Below are 27,932 nucleotides of genomic sequence, written 5' to 3'. Positions count from 1 at the left end.
TCACCTAGTAGAGCAATGGGAACACCATCTATTTCCAAAATAGTTTCTTTTGCCAGGTTTTTTTTTTTTTTTTAAAAAAAGTTTGTGTTTTAAAATAATCCTTCAAAGACTTAGAGCAATTTGACTTCTTGATACTCTGGAGCACAATCTTATAATTTTTATTAAGATATAAACAATGGGGAGGGGGTTTGTTCAACAAAATTTACTCCCAAGAAAATGTACACTGAATTGGAGCGTATGTCAAATATTATATGGATGGATGATGGGAAGAGATGATATCGGGAATCAAGAGCAAAATCAATCATACCAAGTTTGATTTGTATATTACTTCATTAGTTGAAGATGAAATAATTTATAAGAGCTCATTATGAAACTAAAAATAGAAAGTGAAAAAATCGGGACTAATGTTAAATATTAAGAAGCCAAATATAACACCAAATAGCAAACTAGCACTGTTCAGAGAACAAGTTAAGATGATAGACATTGTTTTTGACTGTTCAAAAGTTGATGTGCTGGAAAAATGAAGATATTTCAGTGATGGGAAAGATCTTCATTGTTAAAGTACTGGCCTTTCCAGTGGTATTCCATGGCTGTAAAAAGTGGAATACCGAGAAATTACAGATCTGGTTACAAATGATATGGGGAACTTAAGAAAAATCAAGCAGATTACAAACAAATAAAAGCTGACTGTGTCACTGAGATGATGATCAGGAGGTAGAAATTAACATACCATGGGTCTGTGATATTAGAGACTGGAGTAGAAAAATTAATATACTTGGCATAATTGAGAAAACATAACTAGTAAGATGGGTAGATAGGTTCAAAAGGATTACAGGTACATTTTTGGAAGAGTTACTTGTTTATTATTAAAAGCAAGTCAAGATGGCAAGTACATGTTCATATAACCATCAGGTGCTCACTCATCTGTATGGCACATAACTAACTTATAAAACTATTTAGCTTGACACTTAGTGTGATACAGAGTGGAAATCAAAGACATAAATTTATATTCAAAAATAGCATTACTTTCTTAGACGATACCTTGAAACCTTTTGATAGAGAAAGATAATTTCTGTCATACTATTTGCTTATGGCTTTGATTTCTATATGAACCTACTTACCATTGTTTGTTTAGCTATGGCTTTTATAATAGCATATTATGTGAATTGAGCCAATTGTTATTATGCAAAGTATGTTAACAAACCATGATTTGGTGCAATGGGTAAACACTGTCAATATTCATACTATCCTAGGCACAAAGCATCTTAAGAACAGGAACCGGGGGATTTCCTGGCTGTGTTACCTTTCCTTCCTACAGAATATCACCATTTGATGAAAAAAAAAAAAAAATCTCAATCATCCTTCACTCACTTTAATGTGAGATGAAGCTGAGATAGCAAAAAAGAAAAAACAAAAGACAAGTTCCAACTATGGATTAGATTTTTTTTTTTTTTGCAGAACTACAAAAAGGAGTTCAGATATCACAGATTGCACAATCATCCTATAGTATAAGCCAAATGCTTGCTTAGTTATTGCTAAATTAGAATCCCCCCCCCCAAGAGACAAGGAATATTAGTAATGTTGTAATGTATGTGGATCCTTGTGGGTATGCTATTCCAAGCATCCTCTATGAACAAATTTTTCATCAATTTTTTTCTTTGTTTCAGGTTTTGATGTCATACATCTTGTTCTCCACTAAACGTAAACTAAACTGTTTTTAAATTTTTTCTTGCAGACAACTTTCAGGCTAATTAAAGACCAGACTTCAGCTTGCTTGTGTCTAAAACAAATACTCATCTTTTAAGACTTCATGTTATTATTTTATTATTGAAGGATGACTAATGCTAAGATCTAAATTACACTAACGGTCTAGTATCAGCACAATTAAAGAGGCCTGGAAACAACATTACATTAAGTCACATTTAGCAATAGCTGCAATTAATAGGGGATCATGTATCTAAGTCATATAAATAAATTAAACTAACAGAATCATCCTTCAGAGGCTTGTCACCTTTTAAGCACTCATGCATACCTTAAGCACATTGGGCTAATACTACAGTCTGGAAACAAAATGAGCAATTAATTAAACAAATGTACAGTAACAGAGGTAACAGTAACTATTTGCAGAATGAGAAAGCGTCCCAGGGATGTATCACTTAACAAGAGCCATGGTTAAAAAGATAACATGAAGAGGTAATCATTCTTAGTCAATGTATGGTATGGTACCATGATTGCATTTCAGTTTAAAAAGTTGCATTCTGATACTACTTATATCAGGTACAATGGTAAGGGTCCCTGTTCATGAAAGTACAGAAGTGTATATCTGCAAGAGATACCAAGTAGCACAAGCACTGTAGTTTTAAAACCAGGATCAACTATTTAGCAAGGAAAGATCTTGCAGTACCTCTGTTGCAGAACAGAGCTGGTTTTAAAAAGTTCTGTATCTTAATAGCAGCCCCTACTGGCCAAAGTATAAAATATAAAATAAAATATAATAATATAATAAAATATAATTAACTGCCCTACTAGTTTCAGCATTTATTATGTATTTTATTTATGCACAATCAGTAGACTGATGATGTTACTGATAAGGTGTCAATATACATTTCTTTTCAGTATTACGTTTCTATGGATGCATCTGTACAACAAAGTCATGTTTTGTTCAATCAAATTGTATCTGTGTCTCTTAATGGCTTTCAGTATCCTTCTGGATTGCCTGCAAAGGTTGAGGGAAGAAGCAAGATATTAAAATAATATCTTATTTTTCATTTTAGGCACAATGTACATAATGCTCCTTCTATTCATTTTCTCCCTACAATAATTCTATTTGTAGATTGATCTGAGAGAAGTAATTGACTCAAAGTCACCTACTAAATTTATATGGTGAAGGATGGATTATAGTCTGAGAATCTCTATGCCTAGTCTGACTCTTTAACCAGAGTTGTTCTCATTTCTGAACTTTATTCCTTATATTGCATTGGTGTTTGTTAATGTTCTGATGTATACCACCTGACACTTTTTAAAACTGAGTAATATATTAATAAAATAACATTAAGGATGATAGCAAAAACTTTTTAAAGCATTTTTTGCTATGTCCCATAATTTTCCCATTCCTGCAAAATAAACTTTCATTAGTTTCATCTTAATTTCTTACACTTGTTAAGCGTCTTATTCACTTGTTCATATATAGCTTTTAATTCCAAAGTTCTTGCAAATGATTAATATTCTCCATAGCATTTTTTAAAAAAAGAGTAGGCATAGGAATAATCCCAAATCCATTCCTACATAGAGAATACCTTTTGAGTTTTATAAACTATGTAACCAAAGGAAACTGTGAAATCCAGATACATTTGAATACTTTGTTGTTTTTCCATTTTAAATAATCAACCTTCCTTTTGCAATGTCAAATGGGTTAGGTGACTTCTAGTATACAGCATGTGTCTGAATTTAATTTTTGAAAATATTACTGATTACAGCAGTGCAATCATGTGTTGTAGGGTCTGACTGAGCTATAGTGTAGAAACAGAGGCAAACAATTTATCTCCTCTTAGCAAACTGTGTAATCTCACAATTTAGACCAGGGGTCTTCAAACTTGGCCCTTTTATGACTTGTGGACTTCAACTCCCAGAATTCCTCAGCCAGGCATGCTGGTTGAGGGATTCTGGGAGTTGAAGTCCACAAGTCATATAAGGGCCAAGTTTGAAGAGCCCTGATTTAGACAAAGGGGGTAATAAATATAGGAAAGCCGTTTACTCATATGGCTGCGATTTGTTGGCCACCTGGGTCAAAGCTAAAGCTGCAAATAAAATCACTCTTCATTAAACCATAATCTTATCGCCATCTAGCGGGGAATGAATCAATCACAGCGGTCCCAGTCTTAAGAAAGCGCCGCTCCGCCCACAGAGAGTTACGTCCATAGCGTACTAACGCCATACGGCAGAAGTCTTTTAATCTCCATGTCGTTCTGTCCAATCAGAAGCGAGAAAGTCAGGAAGGAGCCAATCAGACCAAACGAGCCGCTGCAGTTGATGGCGGTTAATATTTGAACGCAGACGGTGGAAGAAGCGACCTAGCAGGCTTGGGGGATTCGGTTATTGCGTTCCGGCTTTGGCGAATGAAAGTTTGGAGGCTCTGTGTTCGATTGCTTTGGGCCAAAACAGGTGAAGGAGAAATGCGCGTGTTTGTGTTATAAATGGTGGGATTTCCGTGGGAGGGGGAATTAAAATGATCTCTCTCTGCTCCGTGCAGCAGTCGCTATTTTAATTACAAAGTCAGATTTTTAGAATTATTGAATTAATTGCAGCAATAGTTCACAGAAACACGTGAAGCCGGAGAAGCTAATCCATTTATACCATTATCCCCAGCTCTTTTAATCCTTATGTAAACTTGCAACATACACATATACAACTTCTGAACAATTGTTATATAAAAGAAAGCCATGGAGTTTTCTATCGAAGAGGAGTCGTTTGTAAAGGTTTCGTCTGGATTTCTGGTGCAATTATAGTTACAAAGCCCTGAGCAACCTATCTTTCACTCTTCCATTTGTTTTTACACATGTTGTGATTGCCCATCTTTCAACACTTACCTGTGGATCTATCTGTATTTTATTGAATAGGCCAACACAAGTTACCATGGCTTCGGATGGGAATGAATGGGAATTGAGCAAAGAAAATGTGCAGCCTCTGAGGCAGGGGCGAATAATGACTACTTTGCAAGGAGCTTTGGCTCAGCAAGATGTTTCTACTCACACAATTATTCAGCAGCAAAAGAGGTGAATGTGATACACTAATTTATCTCAGTATTGTAGGCATCTCATTTACAATTCTTACTTTAAAATAAGGCAAAGCTTTATTTTACATACAAACAGGATAGCTGGATGTTATGGTTCCTGGTGTGAATATATATTTCTTGATTAAACAATTCTGGAGATACATATGGTGCCTAATAGGCTTGTTTTTATGATCGTCTTGAAAGTTTAAATTAGATGCATCTTCCAAATAATTTGTAAGCACTACAGCTATACTTTTCAATTATTATCATTGCATTCTTGGTAGGAATTTTCCAGTTTATAGAGTGTCACGTACACTCTCTTCTCTAAAGATCTGAATTTTGCATGCCATTTTAATTTGAAAATATTTTTTCTGGTTCTTTAGACATTTACTATATCTAAGCAGCTTACAATAAACCAATACAGCAATATAAGAAAAATCAACAAGTAAAACAATATGTAATGTAAAAGGCATATATTTGGTTATCATTTTAGGGCATTTGAATCTGAAATTCGCTTTTACTGTGGAGATGATCCATTGGACATCTGGGACAGGTATGCTTAACTTTTGTAAGTGAAATATGAAAAAAAATATTTTCCAAATCCAGTTATTCTTGTTTCCCTTGTGTTTATAATTATTTTTAATATCTCTAGGTATATCAAATGGACAGAACAGACCTTCCCTCAAGGAGGTAAAGAGGGCAATCTTTCTGCTGTTTTGGAGAGAGCTATTCAAGCTTTGAATGAACAGCAGAGATATTATCAAGATCCCCGTTATCTTAGCCTCTGGCTTAAATTTGTAAGTAATATATTATTTTGTGCCCAGTTCATTAGAAAACTTTATTTAGATATGACACATTGTCATATGCTGTGAAAAACAATATTTTCACACAAAACTTTCTTTATGGGAATTGTCCCCAGTTATGTTTTCATAGAGCAGAAGTACTGCACTAATATGTAATGTGTTGAAGTCTCTGAATAGTTCAACAAATCATGCTTAATCCTCTCCCCTTAACAAAATAACAGCATTATAACAACTATTTTAAAAGACCAAAATAAACCTAAACTGAACATATGTATACATACTTTAATAGGTTTACTTATTAATCCATAGACCAAAGACCATTGAATCAGTGCTTCCTCTGCCCATTTCTCAGTAATCACCAGCACAATATTGTTTTGTCCCCAAATAACCCTGATGCCTGACTAGAATTGATTTAGCTGTATGAGCTTTATTCAAGCATATCTGAAATTGGTTAACAATTTGCTGAGGGAGTTTACCCAGAAAGGAAATGTATTAAAGTGAACTACAATTTTAAACTTCTAAAACTAAAATAGACTATAAATTTATAACTCCTGGATCTAGTCAGAAATCCCATCCCTATTAGATGTAATAAGCACAAAAGGAAAGGCAATCAACCACATTTCCTAAGTAATTTGACCACATAATTTATTCTCAATGTCACAATATTAGTTTAGAACTGCATAAAATGGATAATATGGTTAGACAAGTAATTAGAGTGGAGTAAAGGTATTTGTTTTTAAAGAACAAATACCTTTGTTAGATAATATTTCAAGGCAACTAAAATGGACCCCATGTCTACCTACTACTTAATAATTCATTTGTTCATCTGTTTCAATTCTTGTAAACTGAGAGAACACAAGCAGCATGCAGAAATGCATGGTAATGCATCTCTTACCATGGAATCCAAGCCCCAAAATAAAGACAAGTCTAGGGTCCAGAAAGCTCAAATTAGAGATTTTAGAGAGAGAGAAAAAACTTGATTTTTAGCTACTAATTCTGTTTCACTTTAGTAAGAATGTGTACAGAAGAGAAATATATTTTAAGTATGGCACTTTTGTGTTCAGAAAACTGTGCCAAACCATTTTCAGATCAGGCATGATTCAACAGAATCAAAACTCAGAATTTTGCTGTACTGGGTTTCAGCCAAAACAAAATTGGAGGGTGTGTGTGTGGCCTGAGTAGAGCAAAGCGGGGAAATGTCACTCCGCAATCCTATCCTCTGTATGTCTTGTATGCCCTCCACTGATCTTTACCTCAGCCATCAATGCCCCAGCAAGGCATCTTCCATCAGCTCACTGATCTTTGATTTTCCCAGTCCCTTCTTTTCTTTTTGCACATTCCATGGCCCAATAGCTTTGTTTCCTGCTCCTGCCATTATCGCGGGAAATCACTTCCCAGAGCAAAAGTGGCTTTGGTCTGCATCTATTACAGAACATCTTTCTGGAGAGTTTTCTGAATTATTGTAACTTCTATTTTATCTGAGGATATAAGGGCTAGAAGTAGAGCTATATGGGGTTTTAAGTTACAGAAATTCTGAGTATCTCTTTGAAAAATAGTTTATAATACGAAGGTTTTTTTTCCTTGTCTCTGTTTTTCAGGGGAACTGTTGCAGTGAACCTTTGGACCTTTATAGTTACCTGCATAGCCAGGCGATAGGCACTTCACTAGCACAACTCTACATTACTTGGGCAGAGGAGCTGGAGGCAAGAGGGAATTACAAGAAAGCTGATGTGATTTTCCAGGAAGGGATCCTTTGTAAAGCAGAGCCTTTGGATAAATTATTGTCCCATCACAGGTAATTGATGAAAATTAGAGATGACTGCTTGGGTTTACAGAAAATTAATTGAACAGTTTTTCTTAGCCCATTACAATAGTTAGTTGATAAAGTACTTGTACTCTGTCTGGCATGTAAGCTGCAACTGCATGATCAACCTCTCTTCCTCCCCTCCAAAACTTTGGCCCAATTTAATCACACAGTAGACATTTTATGCCCCCGATGAAGTGCGCTTCAGCTCACAAAATTTATGCATTTTAATAGTTGAACAAAATGCCACCAGATTTTGGATAGGAATTATAATTGCATGGCTGCACTGGGAAGAACTTAGCCGAGGTACTTTGCAAAAAAAATCTCTTTGCATAGATTATTTTGGATTCAGACACTGTGCTTCATTAGGAAGCAAAAAAGGCAGGAATGATAGCGGAAGTCTTGCTATTTCTGTTTGTAGGGAGTTCCAAGCCCGTGTGTCTCGACAGGTTTTAGAAGAGCTAGGAAATGATTGTGATGAGGAGGAGCAGTTGGACAGTTCTGTTTCTGAACCACAGAGAACCACACTGGCAGAACTGAAGGGGAGAGGAAAGAAAATCATAAAAGCCCCGATTAGTCGTGTAGGAAGTGCTGTAAAAGGTAAGTTGTTATTATGCTATTATAATTTGCCCATTATTAATGAAACAGAGATACTTAATTATGCAATGATGTGTTATAGTCCCAAGCCAAGGACAGAGATTCCAATGCCCACCATCTCAGCAAGCATCAGTCCGTCCGACTTTTTCTGTGTTTGATGAAAACAGAGTTGCAGATTCTACACCTGATCTTCCAGTACTTACACCACAGCCTTGGGTTGCTCCTCCACCCACTAAATCAAAGGAGAATGAATTGAAAGCAGGTCCGTGGACCACAGGCAGGGTAAGAGATAGGAAATCTGCTAAATGCTGTTGGAATATATTTTATGTGTCAGTATGAAACAACTTGATGTATTCTTCAGGAGGGAAAAACTCCAGCTAATTATTAAGGGTTCTCATTATCTTAGTACTGTCTTTAGATAGGTTTCTTCTAAATCTTCCCCTTAAATATATTTAGGCTCCACAAATTTTCAAGGTATTGTGAATATTTTCTGTTTATGTCACATTTCCATGGCTCTAGTAATGCTTTGCTCGTAGCAGCTGTCTCTTAATCAGAATATAGTCCAAAATATCTGCAAACCAAGTAGTCCATCAGTTGATGCATTGAGATAAAAAATGGATTTTCTTTTGTTTTAGCGTCCTCGAACCAATATGGATCCCACTGTCATGGCTTCTGTTGCAACCCCCAGTTTTACTCCGTATGTTGAAGAGACTGCAGAGCAGCAGGCCATGTAAGTTGTCTGCCTTAGACCAGTGATGGCGAACCTTTTAGAGCAGTGGTTCTCAACCTTTTTAATGCCGTGACCCCCCCCTCCCCAACCGGTCATAAGTCGAGGACTACTCAGCCGGTCGTAAGTCGAGGACTACTCAACTGGTGCAGCATTGTTTGCAGAATGGGACTTTTGGCGGGCTCAGCAGGGCAGAGACAGCCTGGACAATTCTTATTGGCTTTTGAAAGACAATAGAATTAGACTCTATTCAAGAGAGTTTAATAAAAGGGAGTAGCACAGCTAAGGAAAGGGAGTAGCACAGCTAAGGAAAGGGGGGGGGGAAATGGCGGACCGCGTTCTTTGGCGACCCCCGTGAAATGGTCGTTCGACCCCAAATGGGGTCCCGACCCACAGGTTGAGAACCAGTGTTTTAGAGACTGAGTGCCCAAACTACAACCCAAAACCCACTTATGCATTGTCAAGTGCCGGGTGGGTGTGGCCCATTGGCTGGGTGTGGCCTATTGGCTGGGCGTGGCCCATTGAATGGGCATGGCTGCGGTGGTAACGACAGACTGGGTGGGACTAAAAAGTTCAATCCATCAATTCCAATTTTGCAAGATCTTTTTTTTTCCTGCAAGAAGTTGAAATTGACTGATTTTTTTTGTTGTTGTTGGTTTTTTTTTTTGTACACGGCGGAGGCCTAAAGCAAAAAGGTTTTATAAAACCCAGCTGAAGGCCTAGAACTGGGGCGACGGCGCGCATGCCCACAGGGGGCTCTGCATGCCGTCTCTGGCACCTGTGCCATAGGTTCGCCACCACTGCCTTAGACTATTAAATAACTGTAAGAGAAAAAGTACTCTTAAAAATCTGCTGTAATGGGTTTTGCTATTAGACCTTTGTTTGTGGGATCTCTGACCATGTCTCTTTCATTTTGCTCAACACATCTGAGAATAAAGTATATAGCAATTATCTTCCTTTGAAAAGACAATTTTATTTTGTGTAATCCCAAAAAACAAAAATTGTCTTCTGATTTCTAGGTCAAAGGAAAAACTGCCTGGATGTTTTAATACTTTTTTTTTCCAGCCCCCAAGAATGATTAAAAAGCAGTGACTAATTTTGCCTTGAAACATTTAGGAATAGAGCAATTTGCAATAAATATTTATTTACTTTTACTTATTCTATGAGGTGTAACTAACTCCTTCAATAGTGAGTTGGTGCCATTTTTTATGTGTCTTTTTGATGGAACTACTTCTTGTAAGGAATGACAAAAGATAATTCAAGAAACATTTTAGAGGGTTAGTTTTGTTCCTAGCTATTTTTCTTAGCTTTGTTAATATTCTTTCTGATTATTTGTACTATTGAGTATTATTGTTGTGTATTTATCTGGATATATTGTTTGCTGAATAAAGTAGTCTATCTGGGAAGGGTTTCTGGAACAGTATTGTGTTAGGATGCTATATGAATACTTTCCAAATATTGTCTGACGTTTTAATTGCTTGCAAAATGTAGCAATAGCACTTAGCAGACCTTTTAAAACCAAGGGTTTCCCTGTTCTCTTGTGAAGCATCAGTCTATACCAGATTCAGTTTTTTCTTTCCCTTTGGAATAACTGGGATTATGGTGAAGTTACATCTCGTATTTGGAGTATAGGTTTTCAAAGCCAATTTGGAAATTACACACTTGGTTCCCTCCACCATCTCATCCAAAGCTGCTTGCTCTTACTTTTATTTTTCTGGGGAAAATACCATGTAATTTCCCTTATGAGTTTTTGTAACAGTTGTTTTTCATTAGAGGGGTTTTTTTAACGTAGCTTTTCTTTTATGACAAACTGGTCTTCCTAATTCCTTGATTATTTGTACTTGATCCATCCTCTCTTTGTTCCATGTTTTTTTCAGGACTCCTCATAAAATAGAGTCCAGCATTAACTGTGTATTAAGTGCCCGAAAACCTGGAAAAGAGGAGGATCCACTACAACGTGTGCAAAGCCATCATCAAGATGGTCAGGAAAAGAAAGAACAGCCTATGTATTGTAAAGAGAGAGTATATGCTGGAGTAGAGGAGTTCTCCTTTGAAGAGATTAGAGATGAAATCTACAGAAAAAAGAGAAGGGAAGGTATTAGATCCAAAATTACAAGCAACTTCCAGAATTGCCAAATGTCAATATTTTAAGAGTTATTGGGGGGAATGCACTGATCATTTTCAAAGGTTGTTATATTTGGCATCATGGTTGAAAGAGGTTTGAAAAGCACCTTTGGATTATTTTACAATTGAAATAATCTCTGTCCTACCATTGTAATACATTTTTTAAAAAAGGATCTCCCCCCCCACACACACACATACAGTAGAGGTTTTTCTTAAGCTGAGGTAAGAATGCTGCAATTTTAATTTTCGAATGAGCCCTTAAATATAAGTGACAAGACATGCATCATAATGTGCATGAGCCATCTTTATCTAAAGAAGAAGTAATGGAAGATTTTAAAAGATTTGGGTATTCAAAAAAGAATATAACCAATTTTCCTTTCCCATCTTTTACCCCAGAATATTTATGCTAGCTTGCAAATCCTTTTCTTATTGTCCACACAACAATTTTGGGACAGAGGAATCTTTTAGCAAATCATACGTTTATTTTAATTATGTTTTAGAATGGGGTTACACACAGGGCATCCTAGTTCTGAATTTCTCTTTTAAAATCTAGAGAATGTTGTTAGTGTCATGATGCTGAGTTCCTGGAGTTATATATTGCATAGACTAGGAGTCTAAGTAATTTTTTTAGTGCACCTCTGTAGGATTTTGCTACACCGCTTTTTCTATGAAGATTTTATCTTGTTTTTCTTTCATATAAGAATTGCAGGCTTTAGCACAAAAAAAAGCCGAGTTGCAGAAAAAGATTGAAGAAATGGAAAAAGTGGTGAGAGAGCAGCAGGAAAAGAATAAGCAGAAATCAGGCACTCGGGTAACATTCTGTTTTGGCTTTATATAAGTTTATTATTTAACTTCTGTGTAATTGCATTATACTTGATGAATATAGTCAAACTTTTATTGTTTATTCAATGATCACAGCAACAAGTGGAACAAGAGACTGCAGCCGTATTTCCTGCTGCATCAAAGGATTTGAAATTTTCCCCAACTGAACAGCAACATGTTTTAGATACTGAAGCAATTGTTGAAGGATACCTTCCAGGGTGTTTTTCCATGAAAAGGTAATAGAAAGATTGCTTTGCTGGAGGGAGGGAGAGAGAGAGAGAGAGATCTTTAAAAAAAAAAAAGCCAATGATTCAAAATTCTATTCAGAATTTCAAAATTTTAAAACAAGCTATTACTTGCATACATACATTTAAATAAACAAGTATTAGTAGATCTATTTGTTAACCTCTTTTCTGTTTTACATTCTATCCTTGTTATAGCAATTTTGAGCTGGCTGAAAATAATGAGTGTAAAAATTCAAACTCCAGTGGTAAGTTATATTTATAGATTTTTTTTAAAAAAGAATCCAAACTATGAGTCCAAACAAAGGGAAGATGGGAAGTATTTTTATATGAATCTCCTATCCATTGGTGAAATGAGTTAGGTTTTTTTTTTCTTTTCTGAGAGCATGAAAATAATCAAATTGCAACTTAAGCTTCTTTCATTAGCTTACTTTGCAGGGAGAGAAATTTTTCACTTCTAGTGGGGGACATACTGCTTCCATCGTAGCCATTATACAGCCACTCACCTAGTTTACCATTATGTAAGCCAAAATTTATCATGCAGCATCTCAGATTATATTTGTAAATTTATACAAATTTATAAAGTTATAGTGCTGATGGGAAAACATCTCAACATCATAAAACATCTGTTTTATGAACCATTCTGTTCCCTCCTTCCCCTCTTCCTGTGCTCCTTTATAAAGAGGCTGAATCTGGAAGAACTGGGTGGATGCTTTATCTGAAAAGGGATTTGATCATCTTTGTGTGTCTAATCTGCTTGAAGACACTGTACATTTATCTGACTGGTGTCTTTGAAGAAAGTGTTGACACAAAAGACTAGAACAAAGTACAAACAGCAGTTGGCAGCTACTGAAAGTTTTCTTTAAAGCTTATGAAGATAGAGAAAATGGCAGAAAAACTCTTACTTATCACATAATGACATTGTTAAAGACCTTTAGTAGAAAAGCCAGGTAACAGTTTATGGTATGGATTTTTTTTCTTTTCTAAAAATAAAATAGTGGGAAATGCTGTGTTCTTCCAAAATTTCCATTTCCATTTTGGAGAAAGAGATTGAGACTAGGAATGGCTTTTTCTTATGGTAATTATATCTCACTCTGCCTAGGAAAGAGATTTACACACAGGCAATCCTCGTGCAGCAACCATTTGAAGTTAAAACAGTGAAAAAATTACAACCAATTATTACATTTATAGCCATCACAGTATCCTATGATCTCACATTTGGACGTTTTGTGACCTAAGTGCATTTACAGCCATTGCAGTGCCTCTTGGTCATATCATCACCATTTGTGCGCTTCATAATCACTTATGGCAAACAGTGTCATTGCAGAATGTGGACCCATGAAAATAAAATCATATGTTGGACTCACGTGATTGTTTGCATTGCAACTGCACTGCTTCGTTTAACAATTGAAGAGGAAGTAAGGTCTGTTGTAGTTGCATGATCTTCTGCTTAGTAACCGAACTTCTAGCCACAATTGTGGTTGCTAAGGGAGGATTACCTGCTTTACTTCCTATATGGTTTCTTCATAGCAATTAAATAGGTTAGACTGAGACTGTTGTGGTGTTTAAGCACATGGACTTGATTATGGTGTTTAAGCACATGAACTTGATTTGAGCCTATTCAGATATAAACTTCTAGATCCCTGTATTAATTTATTCTGCTGGAGGACTGACAATTGCCAACAATTATAATTGATGAGAGTTGTGTAGAAAGTTTTAAGTGGGATGTAATTCTCTTCATTATAATCAATCTGCTTGTCAGCCGTTGCCAGTTTCAGAAAAAGTTTATACAGTCAGTGAATGCAGAGATAGGATATTAAAGTGCTCTTGACAATTATATTGTTAATGTACTCGGCCTATAGAAAATATTAAGCTGGCCACCATAATACTCAACAGCTTATCTTTCAGATGCTGAGACCTCTTCGGCTGTGAATTCTATACCTTTCTCTATTTTTGATGAGTCATCTGCTCTAGAAAGTAAGACTGCAAGGTAAATATAAACTTTTTAAAAACTAATAAATGATATCTTTCAGCACATTGCAAGTCCAGTATTTTAAATAAGATTCTAGAATTCAGTGAATTTTTAGTGTCATCCAAACAGTGTCATTTGCTTTATCTTTTAGTTTTTCACTTGGTCTTTCCCTGGTACATGGTAGACATCCCCTCGCAATCCGCAAACTTTCAGAAAGTATCACTGCTAAGGAAAACATACCTCCTGAAAATTCTGTAAGTGCTCATAGTTTGTATGATGCCTATTATATGAATATATTTTGCTCTAAAGACCCATGATATCTTCCTGCCTCTAAAATACTACTTTCATCAAAAATATGTTTGCATGCATAGTAGATTGCAGCCAACAAATTTATGGTTCTCGCACCTTACATCTGTGAATAAACATATTTAAAAATGCATAGTAAGGCCTAGGGCCAGCTGTCTGATCTGGATCTGTAACCCACTCCTATCTGTTTCTTAACAACTCTTGATGATTTTCAATTCAAATTTCATCTACCTATAAAAGCTTCATTTCAAGCTTGGAAAATAATATATGTATTTTTGATTAAAGCTGCATTCTACTTATGGTAATTTACCAGAAATTATACACTGGCAACTTGTCAAATGTAGGGCATGATGGGATGCTCACTATGACCTTTCCCCACCCCTGCTATTTTGCAGCTGTCAGGGATAGATCACTTTTACCAGAAATATGGTTCATTAGTTCAAGTTTTTGGAATCACTCTAAAGGCTGATTAAGATTAAGCTCAACTGCTTCAGATTGCAAATCCTTTTTATATGTTTTCTGCACAATCCCAAGATAAAGTTCTTTATTAGTAGGTGATGTCTTTGTCTGTCTACACACATGCTCATGCAAATGTTAGCAAATTTATAGCATTTTCGGTTAATTGACTCTGGTTAAGCAATCAGTATATCTATATCTGTCTATATATTGATATCTATCTGTCTGTGAATTAAATATGAATTGCTGATTGGTTTACCTTATGCAACAGTATATTTCAGAAAATAGTGTGGCACCAAATAAAAGGTAAGAACCAGGACAAGAAATTTGCCAGCTATCAAAATAGGTAGTTTTAAAGAATCAAAACTCCTTTTCTTTAACAATGTATTCATTTTTGGCTAAAGTTATTTAGAATACAGCAATTTAAAATAACTAACAAAATCTACTCCATGTGTTGGGATTGAGCTTTGGAAAAATTATATGTAAAAGTTACAGTTGCTGCTAAAATAATTTAGGAGATAAATCTATTTTTAATAGAATTCCAAACCAATTATTTTGTGTTGCAAAGCCTATCCGAATCACAGAATCTATCTTCTCTGAGATAGTCATGCTGTAATCTCTTGCATTTTTCTGTAGGATGAACTTCAAGGAATTGAACCCTTGAGTGAATATGCAATTGTCACAGGCTTATATAAGAACAAAACTCTTTGTCCTAATCCTGAAGACACATGTGATTTTGTTAGGGCTGCCCATCTAGTGTCAACACCTTTCCATGGAATAACAGAACAGAGAAATCAGCTGGATGACAAACTAGAGCAAGAATGTCTGGAATCTAAGACTATACCTCTGAATCAACAAACGGTTGTTTGTGAAGAACAATATGAGGAATCCATCTATGTGAAAAAACTGAGGTAACTCAGTTGGGAGGTCAACAGCTTTTGAATGTTTATATAGGATTGCGCACACAGCTGTCTTGGTTGCGTATATGGTGGCTATATAATGTACAGATTTTCACGATGGTTCCCAGATCGCTTGCCTATTCTGCTATAAAATTAGAAATAAATGCTAATTGCTCATGATAATATCAAGAGAATTATATATTATCCTCACTGCATCCAGGAATTTCTGTTTCATAAAATTCTGTGTAAACTTGAGCCCTACACCTTGCCTCGTGAGCAGAGTTTCAATACAAAATTATATTTGAGTGCTGCTACTAATAATAATTCACAGATTATGTTAAAAAATAATGCATTGAACACTTTTCTCCCGTGCTTTTTAATATCTGTATGTGAAACTGCTGGGAAAGTTGATATGCAGCTCTGGAATAAAGTGGCATCTAAACAGTAATGATATTCAGCTCTACTACCACTTACCTTCTAACTGCAAGGAGGTTCAGAAAAAAAAATAACCAGTTTAAATATGTGGCCTTTGGAGTTGTTGGCAGCTTGAATAAATTTGCAGGATGTAAATCTGATACAGTTGTTTTCCAATTATGTATAGTCCAATTTTGGAGGCAAGCCAAGAAGATACCAGATCTTCAGCATCTTCAAGTTCCCCAACACAAATCTCTACTGTTAAATTGGAACAAATTCCTGAGAAACTGGAATTGATTCACACTACTGATGAAATCACCAATGATGTTGAAAATGCCTCTGGTGAGTCTGCAACTGACAACTTAATTTCTTATTCCAGGCTTAAAGCATATGCCTAATAAATATACATTTATAACTGTTCTACAAACAATTCAGCAAAAGGAGTTGGTTAATATTTCTTTAAGGGTGGGTATTGTGCTACTGGCCTTGGAAGAAGTGGTACAACCTCTCAGTAATCTCCCAATGTTTACTCAATCTCCAGTCTTCATTTTTTGTAAAACAGTTGCTACATGTAATTCATTAATAAGGCAATTGATTCAATTAATAATTGAAAACTGTATTAGCAATATACCAGGAACTGTTTGAGGGACTATTTGCAAGGCTTCTTAGCATTAGTGGTCTGTGAGCCACACAGGAGTTAGCAAATGGTGTGGCTTCAATCCCTGAGTTTTAGAGCAGAGCAACTTGACTTTGCTGCTCTGCACCCCCACTGATTTTTTCATGTCTTTGAAGGGGTGAGGGATGCTTGGACATTGTCCCAAAGTTAACTGGATTCTTGGTTCATGCAAAGCTGTATTATATATATATATATATATATATATATATACATACATACATACATACATATAGTTACAAATTTTATTGGTTTTTTTTTTCATAAACATATGTTAATTTTTCCAATCAACAAGTTGTCTGGGATTAGCTATGCTAATACATATTCAATTCCTAATCCTTCATTCTTTCCTCTAACCAACAATAAAATGAATCCCAAATTTGATAGTGGTCTGTGTCTTCTTTATCTTTCAGTCTCATAGTTAGTCTGTCCATCTCTGCACATTCCAATATTTTCTGATTATTTCTTCTTCTGATGGCAATCCTTCATTCTTCCAGTATTATGCGAAAATTATTCTCGCTGCTGTGGTAATGTGTAAGATTAAATATAGATTATTAATCTTTTCAGGCATTATACCTAGTAAAAAAAAGTTCAGGTCTAAAATCAACTTGTTCATCCAATATTTTTTCTAACCACATATGTATCTTTCTCCAATAAGCCTTAGCCTTGCCACATGTCCACCAAATGTGGTAGTACGTGCCTATATTATGTTTACATTTCCAACATCTATCTGACATATTTTTAAACATTTTTGCTAATCTTGCTGGTGGCAGGTGCCATCTATAAAACATTTTATACAAGTTTTTATATGAAGTTGACATTGTTAGTTTGTAGTTTCTCTCCCATAACATTTGTCATTTTTCTAGTTCTATATTATATCCAAAATTTTTCGCCCATCTTATCATTGTTTCTTTCACTTGTTCACTTTCCATTTCCAAAATTAACAAAAAATTATACATTTTCTTAATTAATTTCTCATCTGAGGTTAACAAAATCTTATCAAACACAGTTTGATCCTTATAAAATCCATACATTTTTACATCTTTTTCATATCATATCATAGCAAAGCTGTGTTATATATTGTTAACGGTACAATACCAGGTCAGGCTGGACAATGTTGTCAAGTATAAGGCAAGAAAATACACATTGGTAATGTAAAACACATCCTGCGATTTGAACAGCGATATTCAATTGCTGTGTAGTTATAAAGGAAAATTGCTATGCAGTATGGAATTGTTATCTGACAGATATATGGTTTGGGTTTTCTTTTTTCTTTTTTAGATGACTCTTCGGAAGGTTTGCAGAATTCTGAACGACGCAAACAGTTCTTTCAACCTCTTCCAGATTTCTTGACCGAGGCTTGTGGCTTTAAACAGGAGGATCAGCTTATGCCTTGGATAGAATTGGAAAAAGAAGTTAATTTGGGTGATTATAGTTATAATCTTTTTATGGTATAATCTGTTTTAATCATAAATTCTAGAAGGAGAATGGAAAAGCCATGAGCAGCATGAAACCCCACATCCCATTTGCAATCGCGGTCCCCTTAGAATGTATGAAGTGGAATTGTTGAATCTTTTGTTAAAATGGATGACTTGAATCTTGCGAAGATGCTCCCTTTTTAAATCTGGTTCCACTAGGTCAGTTTTTCTTTTTTTCATGTTGGGTTTCTAAAGGAGAAAAAAAAAATCAGTTTCTTCTGCTCTAGTGATGTCATAAGCAATACAGAAAGGCAAAAGACTGCCTCTAAGGTACAAAAAATTGCCATTTCTGCATTGTGATATATAAAACATTGGGAACTTAATTAAGCCAGTATATAATTTTTTTCTTCTAGTTCAATTTGCTTGAATTCATTAGCTATTCTATGTGGATGGAAAAAACACTATCAGCATTCAGTATTAGTGTGTATTATTGTGATGCTAAACTTGATTACTAACCAAATTTACCCTGGGTGGGGAGTATCTGGTCCTTTAAATTACAGACTAGTTTTATATGTCCAGAGTAGGCCCTAAGAGCCAATAGAGAAAAAGAAGGGATTTTATCAAGTTTGGGGTGGGAAGAGGATTTGATTAGGGGTTAGTTACTTCAGGCAAGGTTGAAAAATGATCTGTTCTTATTGTTTTCAATTTCAGATAAGTAGTTGGACCTTGGATTAAAGTGTACAACCCAGATCTAATCTGTTACTTAAGGCTAGAATTGTTATTAGGGTTTTTTTGTACTTTATTTTATCTCATTTTTAATTTACCATGTTACCATGCGGATGCTGATCTTTAACAAACTTGATGAAGTGTATTTTGTGAACACTGAATAGTTTACCTGAATCTAATTGATGATGCCTTAAATTCCAGTGATACAGGGAACTACAGAAAGTTACTTAAGGAATTCAGTTATTCGTCTTGTCATATTTAAAACATTTATCCTATCAATGTACAGCAGGCAACAGTGTCCATATAAGGTTGAAAATAATTTAGGAGAGGTGTTTCTAATCTTGGGCAAACACAGTGCTTTCCTACTATTCTTTAAAGCAGCTATGTCAAACTCACAACATCACGTGACGTTGTGCAAAGTATTGGGACAATTTTGCCATTGCTGGCAATGGGGTGGGCACGGCTTCCACGTGACGCGTCTGGCTCGTGGGTTGGCAGCTTGACACCCCTGCTTTAAAGGATTCCAGGTTTTTTTCAAACTGCCTCATGAGCTTGAAGAAAAAAATGCTGCTGTAAGAAGCTGCCTCTTTAATGCAGCTTTCAAAGCAAGGACAACTTTTGTGCTCATGCAGAAGTCTGAAAAAAGTCTGTTGCTTTAATAGCAGGCAGGTGCGGTCCTCATGTGAGGTTTGAAGTACCTCTTTCAAAGCATTTATGAAGCATTGCACAGTACAAATAAATATGCAAGTAGTGATGTTGGTTATGCAACCCTCCACATGCAATCCATTGTACTATCCTCCCAATAATTCCAGATTAACAAAGAAACTCTAGAGATGTGTAGAGATGTAGGGTTTGTTTGAATTAAATGTTCATATGCCCAAATATTATTTCTAGATGTGTAAAGGTATTAGAAACATGAAGTGTTCTAGTAATGATTTGTTATTGCAAACAATTCTGTTTCAACAGGAAATGCTACTTACCATGTTACTCGTGAGTATTTGATCAGTGAGCAAAACAAGATATTCTCTGCTGTATCAGCTGACATTACAAATAAGGATTCAGCAGCATTTTTAATAAAGGTATAATTATTTTATTCTGATCATCCTTTAATTAACTCTTTCAAACTCCCATATAGTCACTTATGAACACTTATGAAGCCCTTTCACCTATCCCTTTAAATTGCAGTGCAGTTCTCTTGCTTCTGTTCTAAAATGACAAGTTACCAAAGCCCCTAAGATTGTTTTCTAATTAAAAACAAAAATGTATTCCTTTCAAACAACAGTTAAAAATACAAAAAGATCGTCACCATAAAAAGTAGAAAGGCAACAAAGGATTTAACTTTTACTACTGCCTTAAGCCGAACAGTAATGTTATATTTTTTTTTAAAAAAAATCATTCAATGAAAAGTAAGGTGAAATAAAATTGTATTTTAATTCTGAAGCATAAGAGTTCAGGTCAGAATGAAACTTCCATTTGTTCTGTCTGCCTGAACTGTGTCCCAGATTTTTTCTAGGGAGCATTTTCACTTATTTGGAAAGACATATAATTGCAAATGATGTTTTGCTAGCAGAATGATACCGTCAGATATAACCAATTCATTTTAATTCAGTTTGTATGTAGTTTCCCTGCATGATGTGGGGAATCCAATTTTAATTGCTCATCCCATCTCTGTTACCTGGGTGGAATTAGGCAATGTTTTCAGATTTTCTACAGGCAGTGAAGCACAGTGGTCACAGAATATCTTTCTATGGTGAAACTGCAATGTAAGCATGGAATTTCAATTGCTGGAATGAGATCTGCCATATTGGCTCAACTTTATCTGCTACATAAACACACCATTTATTTACTTGCCTATCTAATTTATACAAGCGTCTATCTCACAAGCAGGTAACTCTAGGCTGCGAACATTAACTATAGTTTGTACATTATCAGATAACAAAATAATCACTTAAATTTGGATAAGTATAGCTGGTTGAGGTCTGAATATTAGGAAGTCATAGTTGTAAATATTCTTTATTCAGGTACATTCTGAGCCTGTGCCATGGGACTTCTTCATACTATTGCTACTTCAAGAGCGCCTAGGTGCTGAATTTGACCAGAACTTTAGTCAATACTGCACTTGTTTCTTATATCACAATGGCTGTGTGACTCTCCATGAGACAATATGCTCTCTCACTGTTCAGGTCAGTGTGTACATTGTTGAGTGAGTGGGAGTTGAACAATTTGTTTACATTTGCCTTCATGTGTAAGTAAAACAGCTATATGAAGCATTGGAACTGAAGTAGATGATGCAAAATAAAAAGAAAGGTATATGACTAAGAAAAGCAAGCTTTAAATGTAGGCATGATATTTCCAAGATTTAATTAACTGAGTTGGGATCAGGGTGGTAGAATGTTTTCTTATGCCTAATCTTTATTTCTCCCCCCCACCAGGATATGATCCAGCATGATAAAGCTATCCCTCAAGAAGTGATATTGCTGATCATTGACAACCTCCTAGAAGTGGTGGAAAAATTGCATAAAGCAGAAATAATCCATGGGAATCTGAATCCAGAAACATTGTTCTTGGGAGACAGGTTGGCTGTCTTTCTTTATTGACCTCAAGCTTTGTGCTTTTAGACTGGCACTTTTTAAAATAATATTCCAAGTAGATGCAAGCTTGATTTTGAGCAATGTATGTCACTAAGGGAAAAATAAGAGCATTATAATAATTCATTCTAAATTGGTGTTGGAATAAGAACAATACAGATACTTGGGTCAGTAAATTCAAATTTGATTGTATTCTATCCTAACTTGTACCTAAGATTTATAAGAAGTTCACCAATCCATTTGGAGCCATCTCTGACCTTCAATGTTATTGATCACAAACACATAGGTGTAATCATTAATATTCTAGTTTATGGAGAACTGGGTGTCACATATCAATTGTACAGTGGAAAAAACTTGTATTAGGAAATGCACTTAATTTAAACATTGTGTAAACCAGGGGTCTCCAATCTATGGACTGTGACCTGGTACCAGGCTGCAGCCTGTTGGCCCCTGGGTCCGAGAATGGCTGGTCCTAACCCCCCTACTTGTGCTTAGCACCGCTGTGCGGGTGCCGCAGGTGCACATGGCCCGCTTGCACATGCGGGCACTAGCAACCCCACCATGCACATGCCCACTTGTGCATGGCCCGCTTGCGCATGTGCAGAGGCTCTAGCACCCTTGCCATGCATGTGGGCGCACATTGCCCTGCTCCTCCCTTTCCCTCCAGGCCACCAACCCAGAAAGTTTGCAGAACCCTGTGGTAAACCATGATTTGCTTGATTATTGTTTACAGAGAAAAAAAATCGGATAGTTTTCATAAATTAGTATTGACTGAGGAACTGTAAAATAAAGCATCCATGTGAAAAATGTATTTATCTGTGTATACATATATAAAATCCCAAAGGTGCTTTTTCAGGAGGCAACTGGACTTTCTTTTTCTTTGAAGATGGTTCACTTCTCATCCAAGAACTTTCTTCAGCTCTGACAGGATGGTGGGGAATGGAAGGATTTACCGTATATTCCGGCGTATAAGACGACTTTCGCAAGTGTTAAAATCAGCGCCGAAGTCGGGGGTCGTCTTATACGCCGAGTGATCTTATACACCGGAAATACTGGTAGTTTCCAGGGTATAAAACGACTTTCTAGGCATGCGACTCGGCACCGAAGACGGGGGTCATCTTATACGCCGGCATATACGGTATATTCCTATGACCAGCTTGTCTGCAAGGAGTATAAATCCTTCCATTCACCACCATCCAGTCAGAGCTGAAGAAGCTTCTTGAATGAGAAGTGAAACATCTTCAAAGAAAAACAAGAAAGTCCAGTTGCCTCCTGAAAAAGCACCTTTGGGATAACTATGACCTGGATGAATGAGGATCGCCATAGAAATACATATACAAACATTTTCTATTTAAACTACCCTTTCATGCACATAAACACGGTGGACATCTAACAGCAGCAAAGATAAATTATTCTGCAATGCCCTATGGAGTTCAGTGGCACTTATTCCAGATAAGTATGGTAGCCTTAGCCTCCTCTTTACCTTCCATTTGCAGAAGATGAAATCTTCAGTCGAACAATTCTTAACTATAAATATTCTTTGCTAACTGAGGATTTGATTTCAGGCAACTTTGGTCACATAGTTGACTTTCATGTATAGAGGAGGTCTCCATTGTAGACACTCATTCTCCATCTTTTAAAGGCAACAAAAAGAGAACAGGGCTGATGTGATTGCCTTTTTTTGCCTCAGAGTAACGAGGACGGTTTCACGTGCATACATACAAATCCATCCTTCTTCCAACCACTTGCTTTTATTATCCTCAGCTGCTACCCACAGACTTCCTTTCAATGATATTTCCTATGGCAGGATTTTCATCAAATACAAAATACCTCTACACACGTGTGTGTGCACACAATCCACAGATAATTGATTAATTGAAGGGAAAACCTTGTTTTTCTTTTACATCAATACACCATTAAAAATGAAGCAAATTCTTATTGCAAACACTAGAGGGAAGCAGTAAGGCAGACGTGTGCAAATACTGTACCATTCAATTAAACTGCAAATCTGCTCTCCTTCAGGATTTACAATCCATTTGCCATGGAGAAGACTAACAAAATTCTGAAGATAGTGGATTTCTCTCACAGCCTAGATTTACAACTAGAGCCAACTGTGAATTCATTGAAAAGCTTCCCAATAACTCACACCCAGATTGGACAGCAGATCTTTAATGAAAACACCCCAGTACATCAGGTAAAAGCCCATTTTTCTTGGTAACTCTTATTTAAAAATATCTAAAATTTTTGGATGTCTTAATAGAAAATCCCAGAAAAAAATACGGTTGAAGTTGATGTAATATTTCTGGAGCAAGCTGCTTCTAAACATTACTTTTTTATTATATGATTCGAATGATTCAAGATTATGAAATTTACAGATAATTATTATTAACATAGAAATCCTTTAATCATTTCAGGTGGACATGCTTGGCATTGCAAACACTACCCATTTGATTTTGTTTGGCGAGTACCTGCAAGTTCATTGGGAAGAAGACAGATGGAAAACTAGTAGAGATTTATCTCAGTAAGTATTTAGCATTTCAAAAACTCTTTGCCTTTTGTTTCTCATTCTAGATTCACCATGACAGAAATACTATTAATTGAGAGAAAGGACATAAAATTTAAATCAGAATAACATGTTAATCAGTTAAGTAATTGTGACAACCAAGTGTGGTCCTGGGACTTAAGTATATGGGACCCAATTTTACATTTTGTGTTTCAGGGTGTTGCTGTACTAAACTGCAGTTTAATACTATTTTTTTATCTTAATATCAACATAACAAATAGGCAACTTGGACACTTTGAAGGTGGGCTATTACTGTGTGATTTGTATGGGGTTGTTTGAGAGACCCAGCTTGCTTTGGGTCCCATTGATTAAGCATGTCATTTAGTGGGACTCAGGAATAAGGTTTTTTTCGATATCAATTATGGTTTGTCACAGTCAGCCAGATATTTAGACTGGATTTGGCATTTTTGTCCACCAATCAAGTCTTTCCTAAAGACCTGGGAAAGGCAGATATTGATATTTGATAGTGTTAAAGGTATCGTCACAGGATGTAAGCTGTCCTGAGTAAAGCTGCCTTTTGCAATTGACTGATGGTGATTTGGTCTATGCCAATAGTATTCAAATGGTGCTCCAGATGTTTTGGGATTGCACCCAAGGCACCTACTATATTACATTATTGTTGTTGTGTTGTTAATTGCGAAGTCATGTCCGACCCGTCGCGACCCCATGGACAATGTTCCTCCAGGTCTTCCTGTCCTCTACCATCTTCTGGAGTCCATTTAAATTCACACCTACTGCTTCAGTGACTCCATCCAGCCATCTCATTCTCTGTCGTCCCCTTCTTCTATTGCCCTCAATCTTTCCCAACATTAGGCTCTTCTCCAGAGAGTCCTTCCTTCTCATTAGGTGGCCAAAGAACTTGAGTTTCAACTTCAGGATCTGGCCTTCTAAAGAGCAGTCGGGGTTGATCTCTTCTAGGACTGACCGGTTTGAACGCCTTGCAGTCCAAGGGACTCGCAGGAGTCTTCTCCAGCACCATAGTTCAAAGGCCTCAATTCTTTGGCGCTCAGCCTTTCTTATGGTCCAACTTTCACAGCCATACATTGCAACTGGGAAAACCATGGCCTGGACTATACGCACTTTTGTTGGCAGGGTGATGTCTCTGCTTTTTAGTATGCTGTCTAGATTTGCCATAGCTTTCCTCCCCAGGAGCAAGCGTCTTTTAATTTCTTGGCTGCAGTCCCCATCTGAGGTGATCTTGAGCCCAGAAAAATAAAATCTGTCACTACCTCCATTTCTTCCCCATCTATTTGCCAGGAATTGAGAGGGCCGGATGCCATGATTTTGGTTTTCTTAATGTTGAGTTTCAAGCCAACTTTTGCACTCTCCTTCTTCACCCGCATCAAGAGGCTCTTTAGTTCCTCTACACTTTCTGCCATTAGAGTGGTATCATCTGCATATCTTAGGTTGTTGATATTTCTCCCGGCAATCTTAATTCCAGCTTTTGATTCATCTAGCCCTGCCTTTCTCATGATGTGCTCTGCATATAAGTTAAATAGGCAGGGCGACAGTATACAGCCTTGCCGGACTCCTTTTCCAATTTTGAACCAATCAGTGGTTCCGTGTTCGGTTCTTACTGTTGCTTCTTGACCCGCATATAGGTTTCTCAAGAGACAAATGAGATGGTCTGGTACTCCCATCTCTTTAAGAACTTGCCACAATTTGTTGTGATCCACACAATCAAAGGCTTTTGCATAGTCAATGAAGCAGAAGTAGATGTTTTTCTGGAACTCCCTAGCTTTCTCCATGATCCAGCGTATGTTGGCAATTTGATCTCTAGTTCCTCTGCCTCTTCGAAATCCTGCCTGTACTTCTGGTAGTTCTCGATCCACATACTGCTGGAGTCTAGCTTGTAGGATTTTAAGCATAACTTTACTAGCATGTGAAATGAGTGCAATGGTGCGATAGTTTGAACATTCTTTGGCATTGCCTTTCTTTGGAATTGGAATGTAAACTGACCTTTTCCAATCCTGTGGCCACTGTTGAGTTTTCCAAATTTGCTGGCAAATTGAGTGTAGCACTTTTACTGCATCGTCTTTTAAGATTTTGAATAGCTCAGCTGGAATACTGTCACCTCCACTAGCTTTGTTGTTGCTCAGATTTTCTAAGGCCCATTTCACTTCACATTCTAGGATGTCTGGTTCGAGGTCAGTGACCATCTCATTGTGGTTATCTGGGATGTTAAGCTCATTCTTGTATAGTTCTTCTGTGTAGTTTTGCCATCTCTTCTTAATCTCTTCTGCCTCTGTTAGGTCTCTGCCATTTTGGTCCTTTATCATGCCCATCTTTGCATGAAACGTTCCCTTCATATCTCCAATTTTCTTGAAGAGATCTCTGGTCCTCCCTATTCTGTTGTTTTCTTCTATTTCTTTGCACTGTTCATTTAAGAAGGCATTCTTATCTCTTCTAGCTATTCTCTGGAATTCTGCATTCAATTGGGTGTATCTTTCTCTTTCTCCTTTGCCTTTCGCTTCCCTTCTTTCCTCAGCTATTTGCAAAGCTTCCTCAGACAGCCATTTTGCTTTCTTGCATTTCTTTTTCTTTGGGATGGTTTTAGTTGCTACCTCTTGTACAATGTTGCGAACTTCCATCCATAGTTCTTCAGGCACTCTGTCTATCAGATCCAGTTCCTTAAATCTATTTGTCACCTCTACTGTATATTCATCAGGAATATGATTTAGTTCATACCTGAGTGGCCTAGTGCTTTTCCCTACTTTTTTCAATTTAAGCCTAAATTTTGCAACGAGAAGCTCATGATCTGAGCCACAGTCAGCTCCTGGTCTTGTTTTTACTGACTGTATACAGCTTCTCCATCTTTGGCTGCAGAGCACATAGTCAATCTGATTTCTATGTTGACCGTCTGGTGATGTCCATGTGTAGAGCCGTCTCTTGGGTTGTTGGAAAAGAGTGTTTGTTATGACCATCGTATTCTCTTGACAAAATTCTATTAGCCTGTGCCCTGCTTCATTTTGTACTCCAAGGCCAAACTTGCCTGTTATTCCGGTTATCTTTTGGCTTCCTACCTTAGCATTCCAATCCCCCATGATGATAAGGACATCATTTTTTGGTGTTAATTCTATAAGGTGCTGTAGGGCTTCATAGAACCGGTCAATTTCATCCTCTTCAGCACCAGTGGTTGGGGCATAGATTTGGACTACTGTGATATTGAATGGTTTGCCTTGGATTCGAATTGAGATCATTCTGTCATTTTGGGGATTGTATCCCAGTATTGCATTTCCTATTCTTTTATTAACTATGAAGGCTACTCCATTTCTTCTGAGGGATTCTTGCCCACAGTAGTGTACCTGATGGTCATCTGAGTTAAATTCACCCATTCCTATCCATTTTAGTTCGCTGATTCCTAAGATGTCGATGTTCAGTCTTGTCATCTCTTTTTTGACTACGTCTAGCTTGCCTTGATTCATGGATCTTACATTCCAGGTTCCTATGGAGAAAAAATCTTTACAGCATCGGACTTTCCTTTCACCACCAGATATATCCACAGCTGAGCGTCCTTTCGGCTTTGGCCCAGTCGCTTCATTCTTTCTGGCGCTACTAGTACTAGCCCTCTGCTCTTCCCCAGTAGCATATTGGACACCTTCCGACCTGAGGGGCTCATCTTCCAGCGTCATATCTTTTTTCCTTTTAGTACTGTCCATGGGGTTTTCATGGCAAAGATACTGGAGTGGTTTGCCATTTCCTTCTCCAGTGGATCACATTTTGTCAGAACTCTCTGCTATAACCTGTCCGTCTTGGGTGGCCCTGCACGGCATAGCTTATAGCTTCATTGAGTTACGCAAGCCCCTTTGCCACGACAAGGCAGTAATCCATAAAGGGGAATTGGAATGTAATATAATGTAATAATTACATTATTATTAAATTTATTTGCCACCCATCTTGTGGTCTGGGGTGACTCTGAGTGTCTTACAATGTGATAGTGCATGCAGATATCCCTACAATTATAAATATAAAAAAGACTAAAATACGAAAAATTCAAACAAACTAAAATCCCTGTCTTTGGAACAGA

At 36.8% G+C, this 27,932-nt stretch overlaps 1 protein-coding gene and 1 long non-coding RNA gene across 2 annotated transcripts in view; one reads left to right on the top strand and one right to left on the bottom strand.

The window, feature by feature from the left end:
* The first annotated feature begins 4,041 nt into the window (after positions 1 to 4,041).
* BUB1B (BUB1 mitotic checkpoint serine/threonine kinase B) overlaps positions 4,042 to 27,932 on the top strand; it is a 30,012-nt gene continuing 6,121 nt past the window's right edge. Inside the window, 22 exon segments of the mRNA XM_039342648.1 lie at positions 4,042 to 4,161; positions 4,617 to 4,772; positions 5,265 to 5,324; positions 5,424 to 5,568; positions 7,173 to 7,369; positions 7,800 to 7,978; positions 8,058 to 8,257; positions 8,611 to 8,705; positions 10,580 to 10,797; positions 11,528 to 11,637; positions 11,745 to 11,884; positions 12,089 to 12,138; positions 13,799 to 13,880; positions 14,014 to 14,116; positions 15,261 to 15,535; positions 16,125 to 16,279; positions 17,892 to 18,035; positions 19,721 to 19,833; positions 20,776 to 20,937; positions 21,187 to 21,329; positions 23,365 to 23,536; positions 23,757 to 23,863. Of these exon segments, the coding sequence (XP_039198582.1) occupies positions 4,633 to 4,772; positions 5,265 to 5,324; positions 5,424 to 5,568; positions 7,173 to 7,369; positions 7,800 to 7,978; positions 8,058 to 8,257; positions 8,611 to 8,705; positions 10,580 to 10,797; positions 11,528 to 11,637; positions 11,745 to 11,884; positions 12,089 to 12,138; positions 13,799 to 13,880; positions 14,014 to 14,116; positions 15,261 to 15,535; positions 16,125 to 16,279; positions 17,892 to 18,035; positions 19,721 to 19,833; positions 20,776 to 20,937; positions 21,187 to 21,329; positions 23,365 to 23,536; positions 23,757 to 23,863 (2,990 nt within the window). The 5' untranslated portion in view covers positions 4,042 to 4,161; positions 4,617 to 4,632.
* LOC120307668 lies at positions 11,649 to 16,135 on the bottom strand. Its single transcript, XR_005556599.1, has 2 exons — positions 15,998 to 16,135; positions 11,649 to 11,904 (listed from the first exon to the last, which is right to left on the bottom strand). It is a non-coding gene; the product is annotated as an uncharacterized LOC120307668 (long non-coding RNA).

Source organism: Crotalus tigris, unplaced genomic scaffold (genome assembly GCF_016545835.1).
Source record: "Crotalus tigris isolate CLP2741 ecotype Arizona unplaced genomic scaffold, ASM1654583v1 scf7180000017800.2534000, whole genome shotgun sequence".
Taxonomy (NCBI): domain Eukaryota; kingdom Metazoa; phylum Chordata; class Lepidosauria; order Squamata; family Viperidae; genus Crotalus; species Crotalus tigris.
The sequence above is the reverse complement of the archived record's forward strand: the minus strand, read 5'-3'. Positions and strand labels throughout refer to the sequence as shown.